Source organism: Ascaphus truei, chromosome 17, assembly GCF_040206685.1.
Source record: "Ascaphus truei isolate aAscTru1 chromosome 17, aAscTru1.hap1, whole genome shotgun sequence".
Classification (NCBI taxonomy): Eukaryota; Metazoa; Chordata; class Amphibia; order Anura; family Ascaphidae; genus Ascaphus; species Ascaphus truei.
Genome location: NC_134499.1, coordinates 36,264,621 through 36,277,370, shown reverse-complemented (window position 1 = coordinate 36,277,370; position 12,750 = coordinate 36,264,621). Strand labels below are relative to the sequence as shown.

Below are 12,750 nucleotides of genomic sequence, written 5' to 3'. Positions count from 1 at the left end.
GGGAGCCTCACGTTTTGGGGTGTATGTGTTATCTAAGATGCCTATTGGCTATTTACCTGGTTACCTATTTGTTTGGTGCGGTAGCCAACCTGAGCGATGTCACTATTGGCACGAACAGTGGAGGTGTTTGCTGTCGTTTGGTGACCGAGAGCAAAGCAGTTCAAGACGCAGATTATGCAACATATGCACAAGCGCACGGCTCCATAAACTAAGATTTAATTCCATTTACAATCGCTATTTAAACATTGGACAGTCCAACTTAGCTTTCTATACATTGAAGTGAAAGCGTTTAGCCATATGACATATTTTGCTCTAGTTTCAAACTTCAGACCAAGCAATATCCTACATGTTTTTTTTAAAATAAATCAGTTCTGTACTGTGAGAAAATACTTGTATTGTATTGTATGTCTTTATTTATACAGCGCCATTAGTGTACATAGCGCTTCACAGTAGTAATACATGTGACAATCATATAAATAACAAATAATACAAATAACAGATCATGGGAATAAGTTCTTCAGACATAAAAGTAACATTTCGGAAGAGGAGTCCCTGCTCCGAAGAGCTTACAATCTAATTGGTAGGTAGGAAGAACGTACAGGGACAGAAGGAGGGTGTTCTGGTAAGTGCATCTGCAGGGGGCCACGGTTTATGTATCAGGTGTTTAGTATTAGCCACGGTGCTATTCATATGCTTCTTTAAGCAAGTGTGTCTTAAGATGGGTCTTAAAGGTGGATAGAGAGGGTGCTAATCGGGTATTGAGGGGAAGGGCATTCCAGAGGTGTGGGGCAGTCAGTGAAAAAGGTTTAAGGTGGGAGAGGGCTTTAGATACAAAGGGGGTAGAAAGAAGACATCCTTGAGCAGAACGCAAGAGTCGGGATGGTGCATAGTGAGAAATTAGGGTGAAGAAGAGTGTAAAGCTTTAAAAGTGAGGAGGAGAATTGAGTGTGAGATACGGGATTTGATAGGAAGCCAGGAGAGGGATTTCAGCAGGGGAGGCGCCGAGACAGATTTAGGAAAGAATAGAGTGATTTTGGCAGCAGCGTTTAGGATAGATTGTAGGGGAAACAGGTGAGAGGCAGGAAGGCCGGACAGCAGTATGTTTTGAAGCCTACTATATACACATGCTCTTTATTTGAACCCCAAATAACTGTCATGCATGAAGGTGTTACACCCTCAGTATGTTCCTAGATTATATGCACAGTGTGAGATACCTCTGGTGCTGACACTAAAGGTAAGCATAGAATTCGGTATTTAGAATTTAGAAATACACATAGCATTCGTAGAATATTTGGTACAGTATATGAAGTCCAAATAATGCAGTTATATCAAAGCTTACTCCTTTGGGGTCTGATGAATTACCAGTGATTGTAATGTATTGAATCAACAGTAGGCTTTGTATAGAGCCTCACTCATAGAAATATGAATTCTTTTGTTAAAATGTAATTTGTCTCCACATCCTCCAAAGTAACTCGTTGACCTTGACAACTATGTGTCTGTAAATTCCTGTTCGTGTAATCCTTTATAGTTGCATTATTGAGTACACAGAGATTAAAACGATTGAAATACAGGAAAGCTACACAATAAAACAGAACTGCAAAATCCTGTTTATCAGGAGGATACAAGGAGACGCCAACATTCCAAACACACTCCCAGAGGCAGTGTTACAAACAAGTAACAGGCACCAAGCAAAGCGTTAAAGTGGCCGTGCCACATGGACGTGACAAAAAACTGCTCAGGTATCCATTTTTCACACTCCTGTAGTGAGAAACGATTGTGAAAATCCGGGGATGACCATACCCACTGGGCAGCTAGCCAACAGAGACAGGCAATGTTCGAATGTGCATCATTTGACAAGCTTGTTTTCCCAGTCAAGTCTCATTCTAGCGGCACTTCACAGTCCATATTATAAAATAAAATTGGTGTAAAAATATAAAGTAGGGGAATTTCTGCTTTGCCAAGTGCATCAATACCCTAGCTGTAAACCCACTTCACATACAGTATCACTGCCATAAGTGTACTTGTGTGGAACTGCCCCTTTGAGTGATATAAGGTTTGTGGAGGTCAAAGGATGCGGGACAGATGCTAGTCAGACCATGTGGATGCGTTAAAAAGCCACATGGTGTGGGAGAGTGTAATGTTTTCACATTTGTTCCAGATATTAGGCAGGACACCTTTACTGTAGGATTTTGTACATTAAAATTGCCAATATTAAAGAAAAGAACAGAAGAAATGTATAATACTGAGTCGCATAGCATTGGAAGTGGGTTAGACCCGAGTGTTCCCATATATAAGCACACATCCATTAATAGCCAAAGGGAGAATAGTAAACCCCCACTTTAAACTGCCTCCCACCAGCTCTACACCTCATCCACCCCCCAGGCCCATACGGTATTTCCCCTCACTTGGAGACCATACCTACCACCCATCCCACAGGCCCATACCTAACTCCCGAAGACCATACCGAATCCCCCAGAACACCCAGGCCCATAACTGATCCCTCACCTCCCAGACCCATATCTATCAGGCCTACACCTTATCCCCCCACCAATCAGGTCCATACCCCCCTGGGGCCTACAGTATACCTAGTTTTCCCACCCACCAGGCCCATGCCTTCTGCCCCTGACCTTTTACCTTTACTGATGTTATATAATCTCTGGTTTGTTCATTGTTTTGAGATCGAAGTAAGATTCACTGATTTGGTCAATTTGACCTAATCTTTCTCAATATCAACAATTGGGCTGGAGAAAAATCATTGTCTAGTAGCTCCAGGCTCTTTACAACTTACCTCTGCATTCAAAAAGTTTTTCTTCACCAATCCATTTAATTACGGGTAATTTAGATGTGCGATAAGAATCCAAATTCCTTGCAAATTGCCTCAATTCAGACCTGAAGACTTCACCTGGAATACCACATCTGGCAAAAAAGGCCCTTCATACTGTACAGGCATACCCTGCATTAACGTACGCAATGGGACCGGAGCATGTATGTAAAGCGAAAATGTACTTAAAGTGAAGCACTACCCTTTCCCCACTTATCAATGCATGTACTGTCATATACGTGCATAACTGATGTAAATAACGCATTTGTAACAGGCTCTACAGTCTCCCCGCTTGCGCACAGCTTCGGTACAGGTAGGGAGCCGGTATTGCTGTTCAGGACACGCTGACAAGCACATGCGTGAGCTGCCGTTTGCCTATTGAGCGATATGTCCTTACTCGCGAGTGTACTTAAAGTGAGTGTCCTTAATGGGGTATGCCTGTACTGTGTTGGCTATCACACATTTGCTGCTTGTGTTGCTTAGTGTGCACATTTCTGGATACAATGAAAAATAATCTGTAACTATTAAATAGTTCTTTAATTTCCAGGTAAATAAATCAACGCCTACCTTCTAATAACTACTCTGCAGAACAGGGTGAGGCTTCAGTGTATTGTATTGTATTGTATGTCTTTATTTATATAGCGCCATAAATGTACATAGCGCTTCACAGTAGTAATACATATCATATAAATAACAAATAATATAAATAACAGATCATGGGAATAAGTGCTTCAGACATACTGTAAAAGTAACATTAATGAAGGAGTCCTTGCTCCGAGGAGCTTACAATCTAACTGGTAGGTAGGGAGAACGTACAGAGACAGTAGGAGGGAATTCTAGTAAGTGCGTCTGCAGGGGGCCAAGCTTTATGTATCATGTGTCCATGATTATCCAGTGCTATTCATATGCTTCTTTAAGCAGATGTGTCTTAAGGTGAGTCTTAAAGGTGGATAGCGAGGGGGCTAGTCGGGTATTGAGGGGAAGGGCATTCCAGAGGTGTGGGGCAGAAAGTGAGAAAGGTTTAAGGCGGGAGAGAGCTTTAGATACAAAGGGGGTAGAAAGAAGACATCTTTGAGAAGAACGCAAGAGTCGGGATGGTGCATAGCGAGAAATTAGGGCTGAGATGTAAGGAGGGGCAGAAGAATGTAAAGCTTTAAAAGTGAGCAGGAGAATTGAGTGTGAGATGCGGGATTTAATCGGAAGCCAGGAGAGGGATTTCAGGAGGGGCGATGCGGAGACAGATTTAGGAAAGAGTAGAGTGATTCTGGCAGCAGCGTTTAGGATAGATTGTAGGGCAGACAGGTGAGAGGCAGGAAGGCCGGACAGCAGGAGGTTGCAGTAATCGAGACGTGAGAGAATGAGGGCCTGAGTCAGAGTTTTAGCAGTCGAGCAACAGAGGAAAGGGCGTATCTTTGTGATATTGTGGAGGAAAAAGCGACAAGTTTTAGAAACGTTTTGAATATGAGAGGAGAATGAGAGAGAGGAATCAAGTGTAACCCCTAGGCAGCGTGCTTGGGCTACTGGGTGAATGATCGTATTTCCAATAGCAATGTGGAAGGAGGTAGTAGGGCCAGGTTTGGGAGGAAGTATGAGGAGCTCTGTTTTTGCCATGTTAAGTTTCAGTCGGCGGATGGCCATCCAGGATGATATTCCAGAGAGGCATTCAGAAACTTTGGTCTGTATAGCAGGTGTAAGGTCAGGGGTTGAAAGGTAAATTTGTGTGTCGTCAGCATAGAGGTGATATTTAAACCCAAAATATGTGATTAGGTCACCTAGAGAGAGTGTGTAAAGAGAAAGAGAAGGGGTCCCAGGACAGAGCCCTGGGGTACCCCCACAGAGAGATCAATAGAGGAGGAGGAGGTGTTGGCAAAAGAGACACTGAAAGTACGATGGGAGAGGTAAGAGGAGATCCAGGATAAAGCTTTATTCCGAATACCAAGAGTATGAAGAATGTGAAGGAGAAGAGGGTGGTCCACGGTGTCGAATGCTGCAGAGAGGTCGAGTAATATGAGCAGAGTTTAATGAGCTCTGTCTTTGGCAGCATGGAGGTCGTCAGTTATTTTAGTGAGGGCTGTTTCAGTAGAGTGAGCAGTGCGGAAGCCAGATTGTAGAGGGTCTAGGAGAGAATAGGTGTTGAGAAAGTGTAGCAATCGAGAGAATACAAGACGTTCAAGGAGTTTGGAGGCAAAAGGCAGGAGGGAGACAGGTCGATAGTTAGAAGGACAGGTAGGGTCAGTGACTCTGCCTGTTGGTATGGGTTGTATTTCAAGCATGGAAAGTAGTTTTCTCCCACATTATTTATTTATAAAATTGTTTTACAAGGAAGTAATACATTGAGAGTTACCGCTCATTTTCAGCTATGTCCTGGGCATAGAGTTAAGACAAATAAATACATGGTTACAAATACAGTTAGTCTTCATTATTCGTGAACAATACATTTTTTTTGTAATGCTTTTTTTGGGTGTTTCGCTGCTTCTAAATGACCCTCATGAACCTTTTGCAACATTTCATTTCAAAGTCTCGTTGTTATTACAATCTTTCTGCCCTTGAAAATGATTCTTTCTATCACTGAAGGTTCATCTCTGCAGCTCCAGAAGTCTCTAACACTTGAAGAGCAATGGCCTTTTTCATCAAGTAACCCTAACATCTCCGAGGATCCTTAGTGACTCATCCTTCTGTCTCTCAGTTGATTCTTTTCATTTGGTGGTTAGCTAAGGCAGGGGTGCGCAAACTGGGGGCACACCCCCCTGGGGAGTGCTAGATTTTTTTTTGGGGGGGGGGGCGCAGCAGTTCTAGAGGTCCCACGCTCTCCTCCCAGGTATTTAAATTAAATGCCGGGGGACCGTACGAGGCATCTATAACTCACTTACCTTCCCTTCCAGCGAAGCATCGTCATGGTAACCCGGCATCAAATGATGCCACGGGGGTCACGTGACGGCACGTTACCATGGCAACGTGGTGTCACATGACCCCGCGCGTCATTTGACGCCGTGGCCGACCAGGGGGGGAGGGCGCGAGGCGCCGAGGAGAGCAGGCAGGTGTGTGCACGGGGAAAAGTTTGCGCACCCCTGTGCTACGGTGCCTGATGTTACAGTTAGATCCCCACAAGCTTGTATCTCTATTTCTGAGGTCTTCTGGTCATGCATTGACGGTTTCACCATGCGTTGAATCCTTAAAGTGAAGGCATTTAGTGGTTTACCAAATGTGGCTATTAGGGGCCAGTGGTCTGTTTCTGTGTCCACTGTCTGGCCACGGAAATATTGATTAACGTATTCATAGGCCAACATTATTCTTAAATGCTCCTTCTCAATCTGTGCATACCTGGTTTCTGCATCACTCAATGATCTGAAGGCATAAACCACTGATTCAGAACAATCATTATGCTGAAGAATTACTGCTCCCACCCCCCGAAATGTGGTGCATCTGCTTAAAATCTAACCGGCATTTCTGGTGCATAAAACACCAACAGTAACTCCTGCACCACTTGTTTCAAAGTATCCCACGATTTCTCTGGCTCTGGACCCAATAACTATTCCTTTTTCGTTTCCAGGAATGTCCTCAGTGGTGTTATCTTTGATAGATTAGGAATAAATTTTCTAAGGATGCACACCTTGCCCAGGGACCGACGAACATCCTTCTTTAAACGCTGCCAAGGCATCATCTCAATGGCTGACACGTTTCTTCTATCAGGTTTTATACCTTCATGGGAAACACCGTCACGAATAATCATTCATTCTTTAACCCAAATGCATGTTTCCGGTTTAATTTCAACATTGCCGTTCTAGTTCCCCTCCAAGACTTTTTGAAGCCTTCTATATACACATGCTCTTTATTTGAACCCCAAATACCTGTCTTGCATGGAGGTGTTACACCCTCAGTATGTTCCTAAATCATATGCACAGTGTGAGATACCTCTGGTGCTGACACTAATAGTAAGCATAGAATTTGGTATTTTGCTAATGGGAAATTAAAAGTACATTGTTTAGAATTTTGTTTCTGTTTCTTTTATCTGCCAAAATCTAGAAGAAGCACCTGATTTCCAGAATAATTTTATTGTAAACTCTTCGATTCAGGGACTAATTTCCCTGTTTACTTTTATGTCTATAGCACTTATCCCATTAAATCTCCTATTATTTTGTCATGTGTATTACTGCTGAGCAGCGCTATGGACACGGATGGCACTATAGCCAGTGTTTCCTTACTCCAGTCCTCATGGAACCCCAACAGGACAGGTTTAAAGGATATCCCTGCTCCAGCACAGGTGGGTCAATCAGCGTCCCAGTTATTTTGACTGAGCCACCTGTGCTGGAGCAGGGATATCCTTAAGACGTGACCTGTTGGGGTTCCCTGAGGACTGGAGTTGGGAAACACCGCGCTATACAATTTAAGATATACATAATAGAATTATATATTAGAATATTTAGGATCTAGGCACACTGTGTCCGTTACCACTGCTTTTTTCCACTGGAACTCACCCAGTGTGTCAGTCCCTCAGTTTTTGTATCACTTGTCGTGCTTCAATCCCTGCTGACATGGCGCGAAGGTCACTTCTCGATGTGGATGTAGGACTGTCAGGACTTGGCTATTTATCTACATTGTATGCTCGCCTGGCAAGCACCCAAGCCCCTGAAAGCTGGCACCCACTTCATCCAGCAGTTAACCCACTTATCGTTAAGCCTGGTGTGAATATTAAGGAGTTTGGGTACTTCGTTTGAGAGTGTTTATGTGTTTTTAGATATTTTGCCGGTAACCAGGAGGGAGACTTGTATATAGCAAACAAACTAATATCCAGACACTCCGGTGGTCTTAGTCAAGAAAAAAGATGTTTATTGGAACAGGATCAACGTTCCGGTACATTGCGATATCTCTTTTTTTTCCAAACGGATTCAATAAATATCAACGTTCAAGCGTAAGGACACACGATATGTGACATTTGGGGCTTCTGGACAAAAAATTGCATTTTAATGAAAAATAAATGACTGAAAGCATGAGACCACTTACAAAAATAATAATGCACGAGAACCACATTTAAAGTGAAGAATGGAAACGAAAACAAGTGTAAACATTTTCAAATCATGGCTAAACCCTGCAGCTCACTGGAATGCCTGGGCATGGAGATATCAATATCCTGTAAAGTGTTTGACACACAAAAAGTAATCTTTCCCTTTCTTCTGCTCCATTGATATAATAACTATTGATACAACATTACCAATATCGTCCATCTGGAATTGCATTGTCTCCATATCTATTTTAACCATACGCGTACCCTCAGATGGACTCTAACAAAGGGGCTGCTCTTCTAGCAGTTAATATTTAACCAACCCATCCATGGAAGCGTCAAACCACCACATACCGAATATCCCTAACCTGCCCTCCTATCCGGAGATGTCCCTGTAACTTCACCCCTTCCTCTCTACCTGCCATTTCCACACTGGAAAGAGGAGGGTGAGTGAAGTGGATGGGGACATTTCGGGAAGCAGCAGGGGCTTTCCCCCAATGTTTAATACAAGTTGATCTCTTTTAAATACCACCCCGTTTAGTAACCCACTGTCGAATGATGTTCTAGCTCATGCAGTCTCGGAGCTTGATACATACAGTAGATCCCTTTATGATACAGTAAATGTTCACTAGGTGTGTTAAAGGCCCCAACTGAACTGATGTAACAAAAGTTCGACGATTAGCTAAATTGCATCGATTAGGGCAGATTTGGCAGTGGCTGTTAAATTGTACAATTCCATAAAAACAGCATTTTGCATCAATATTTTTGAAAAAAACAAACTGCTGGGGATTTTCTTAAGAAGTATTCAACTGGGGATGACAAATACATAATAGCGTGAATGGAGGAGAATCATAGAACTATGTCCTGTTAGCTGCTATAGGAGTGAGAGGACGGGGCGGCTCCAATCCCCCGGTACATACTTGCCAATGACATGTACATCTTAACAATATATATTTTAATAAATGGGTGTTTACATAAATAGGCGTAGGGCGGACATGAAGATTAATTCTATGCTTATGGAAAATGATAAGAATAAAGTGAGTCCTGTCACTGCCAGGGAGGTGTGCAGCACGGTGCAAGTGTTACTGGTAGTGGAGGGGTTAAATGTGCGCTCCCGTAGTACGTTTCGCCTGGATATGGCCGCCGCTCTTTATCCCCTTCCTATATCTCCCGCGCTGTGTGTCTCTTCGCTGTCAGAGCGGCGTGCAGAAATGATTAAATAATTGCAGAGCAGAGCTGCCTCCTGGCAGGGAAAGGGTTACACATAATGATACTTTTCTTATGTAGGGGTGTGTACCATTTATTTTCCAGGCACCACAAAACTTCCCCCCCCCCCCAATCTGTTGAGTGACAGCGTGTGTGTATGGGTTAGGGAGTTGGCACTGGATTATAAACGGGCTCCTGTACTTCAAGGTGAGTATTGTTGCATGATATCATTGATTCCCAAAGATGTTACATCCCTCCCCCCATCCCTCCTTAAAACCAATTTTTGTTTGTCAGTGGGACCCCCGTTTCAATATAACTCATATTTTTAGGCTGGGTACCTACAAAATCCTATTAGAAAAAAAAATATCTCTTTAGAAAATACTAATTGGGATTATTTATGCCTTCTTTCTCACTTCCATTCTCTCTATCTCTTCACCCCAACAGGACAAGTTACACGCCCCGTACACACGCAGCCTTCTGAGTGCAAATCCACAGTACTAATCCTTTTGGGAGGTGTTATTAAACGCTTCCATCCTGGGCTCAGTATACTCCTACATTTGTATATTTTCTGAAAAATATGAAGTTGCAGGTTTTGGAAGTACTGTATGTGCTGTTCCGGATGTGTGTTTCATTGTACGTGATGTAAGAGTTACTGTAATGCTGTTCATTGTTATATTGCTGTTAATGTAAGGTTTCCACCTGCTGACTTCAACAAAAACTGCAACGGTGGCTATAAAAATAACGCTGAGACTCACCTGAAGTCTATGCTAGTGTTAACCCATCTGACTAAAAAGATACAGCTAGAAAATGCCCAGTGTCCTGTTAGTGATAGGATCTAGGGGTTATCTGTAGCCTGCCAGTCCCAGGGCCTGCTAACTTTCGAAGGTTTATCCCCAGAGAGCTCAGTGTATAGTGCGTGATACCAGACATTTACCTGGTGCTGCTACAGTTAGCATTTTAGCGCGCGTTTATTTTAATACATGCCGCCGTTGCCTAGGTTTCCAAAAATATAGGTCCCTAAGCTGCCGATCAATCCGTTCTGCCGAGATCGATCGGCCAAGATCCCGCTTCCCCGGGCTCGCAATATGGCCGCCTATTTCAAAAGCGGAAGTGCGGTGGCCTTTGTGAATGGTTGGTATATCAAGCCAAGGAAACGAAATACATTAACAATCATTAAAACGGGCATGAAGAGTGGGAAAAAGGTTTACAACCATGTAGTAAGTATTATCTAATACGACACAACGGATTTATTAAACAAAACACATATAGTTAAGTCCACCTGTTTATTTCTTTTCCTTTTTTAATATTAGATGAAGCAGTGCAGGTCTCCGGGACATACTTCACCTGTCCAGGTCACTTATTCTGGCTTCTGTATCAAGGAGAGATGCATCACATCCCCAAATCATGAGCCTACCAATGGAAACAGTGGCCCACCAGCCTTTCTACAGTCAGTTAAACACCTCTGTGTTCAATATCGGATGTAGAATACGTTCATTGGATAAAGACTGGGGTGTCCCAGTTTTGGGGATCTGGAATTTGGTACAGGTGCAGTACCTGTACACTGTGATGCACCCGGCATTTACCTGTTGAAACCATGATGTATATACAGATGTGTCCAGACTCACTGTTTTCGGGGGCCGCGGGCCAACATGCTGAAACCCCTGCCCCCCCGAAAACAGTGAGCCTTTGCGGCCTTGGAGGATTAACATCGCGGGGGTTCGTGTTTCTGAATGGGACCCCCCAGTGGTAATCCTCTGCTGCATGGGCCATCTGCAGGGGGAAAACGATACTCAACTTTTAGACGCGCTGCGCAGATTACGTAGATACCCGAATATGGGGCTCTAAATATTGAGGGGGAGGCTATGTGACCATATTCTGTATCTACATCATCCAGGGGTAGCCTGTGTTATGTGCCCCCCCTTGATGATGTAGATGACTGAATATGGTCATAGAGCCTGCCCCCTCATGTAGAGCCCATATAAGGGCATCTACGCCATCCAGGGGGAAGGAATTACATTCCCTGCATCTGTTACCTTCAGCACGGCGGGGGCACGGCGGGGGCACGGCGGGGGCACGGCTCCAGGTGGAGAGACGGACGTGCAGCTCTTCTAAAAGGTGAGTATCAGTACTCTCTCCCTGCAGATGGCCCTGGGGGATTAATGCTGCGGGGTCCCCACTCAGAAGCATGGAACCCAGACAGCATTGATCCTCCAGTGCCGCTTACTGTATTTGGGACCGGTGATTGCACGTGGCTGCAGTGTGGCTTGACCGGCCGCAAGCGACCGCGGCATCGAAAACAGTAAGTGTGGACATATCTATGAAAGACTGGTAAGGGTGTGCACTCTCCCAAAAGGTCCGTGCATCATTCATGTTATCACAGGTTCATTCCCATCAAAACCCATGTGGATTAAAGGGCGGGCCCTGAGAAAACCATTATAGCTACGCAAAGATCCCCTGGCATCTCCACTCTTTATTAAATAAACAAATATATACAGGAACATATAAACAATTGTGCAATCTACTGGATTCTGGCCAGCAGTGTGTGCTGTGTGTGTGAGGTGTGTGCCGTGTGATGTGTGTGCCGTGTGTGATGTGTGTGTGCCGTGTGTGATGTGTGTGCCGTGTGCCATGTGCCATCTTCGTTTGAAGGGAAACCTTCTGGTGAACAAGAGTTGCCTTCGGATGGACAGAAGTTACTGTAACATTGATGCAATCTGCTAATGTCCGGGTCCTCAGTCCATCTTTCTGGGGATACAGCCTTCCATTTCCAGCATTTCTGGCCAGCCTTCATATTTGTTTGTCTCCTTGTCATTCTTCCTGTGCTGTAAATCAAAAGTAAAGTCAATTAGGCCTTGTTAATGGAGATCATTTGTGAAGCGGCAGTGCCACTAATATGTCAAATTGGAATTGAAGGAAATGTGTAGAAGTCTTGGACACCGTGCTAAATATCGGACGAAACAGCTTATTAGGGTATACTTACACGTATGCAATACTATGTTACTTACACGTATGCAATATTATGTTACTTACACGTATGCAATACTATGTTACTTACACGTATGCAATACTATGTTACTTACACGTATGCAATACTATGATACTTACACGTATGCAATACTATGTTACTTACACGTATGCAATACTATGATACTTACACGTATGCAATACTATGTTACTTACACGTATGCAATACTTTGTTACTTACACGTATGCAATACTATGATACTTACACGTAAGCAATACTATGTTACTTACACGTACGCAATACTATGTTACTTACACGTAAGCAATACTATGTTACTTACACGTACGCAATACTATGTTACTTACACGTATGCAATACTATGTTACTTACACGTATGCAATACTATGTTACTTACACGTATGCAATACTATGATACGTACACGTATGCAATACTATGTTACTTACACGTATGCAATACTATGTTACTTACACGTATGCAATACTATGTTACTTACACGTATGCAATACTATGATACGTACACGTATGCAATACTATGTTACTTACACGTATGCAATACTATGTTACTTACACGTATGCAATACTATGATACTTACACGTATGCAATACTATGTTACTTACACGTACGCAATACTATGATACTTACACGTATGCAATACTATGTTACTTACACGTATGCAATACTATGTTACTTACACGCACGCAATACTATGTTACTTACACGTAAGCAATACTATGTT

General features: G+C 43.3%; 1 protein-coding gene across 2 annotated transcripts in view; it reads right to left on the bottom strand.

The window, feature by feature from the left end:
* Positions 1-11,459: 11,459 nt before the first annotated feature.
* FAM3D (FAM3 metabolism regulating signaling molecule D) overlaps positions 11,460-12,750 on the bottom strand; it is a 53,163-nt gene continuing 51,872 nt past the window's right edge. For both annotated transcript variants that reach the window (XM_075574802.1, XM_075574801.1), the window contains one exon: positions 11,460-11,848. In XM_075574802.1, coding sequence (XP_075430917.1) covers positions 11,759-11,848 — 90 coding nt within the window. In that variant the 3' untranslated portion in view covers positions 11,460-11,758. The remainder of the gene's footprint in view (positions 11,849-12,750) is intronic.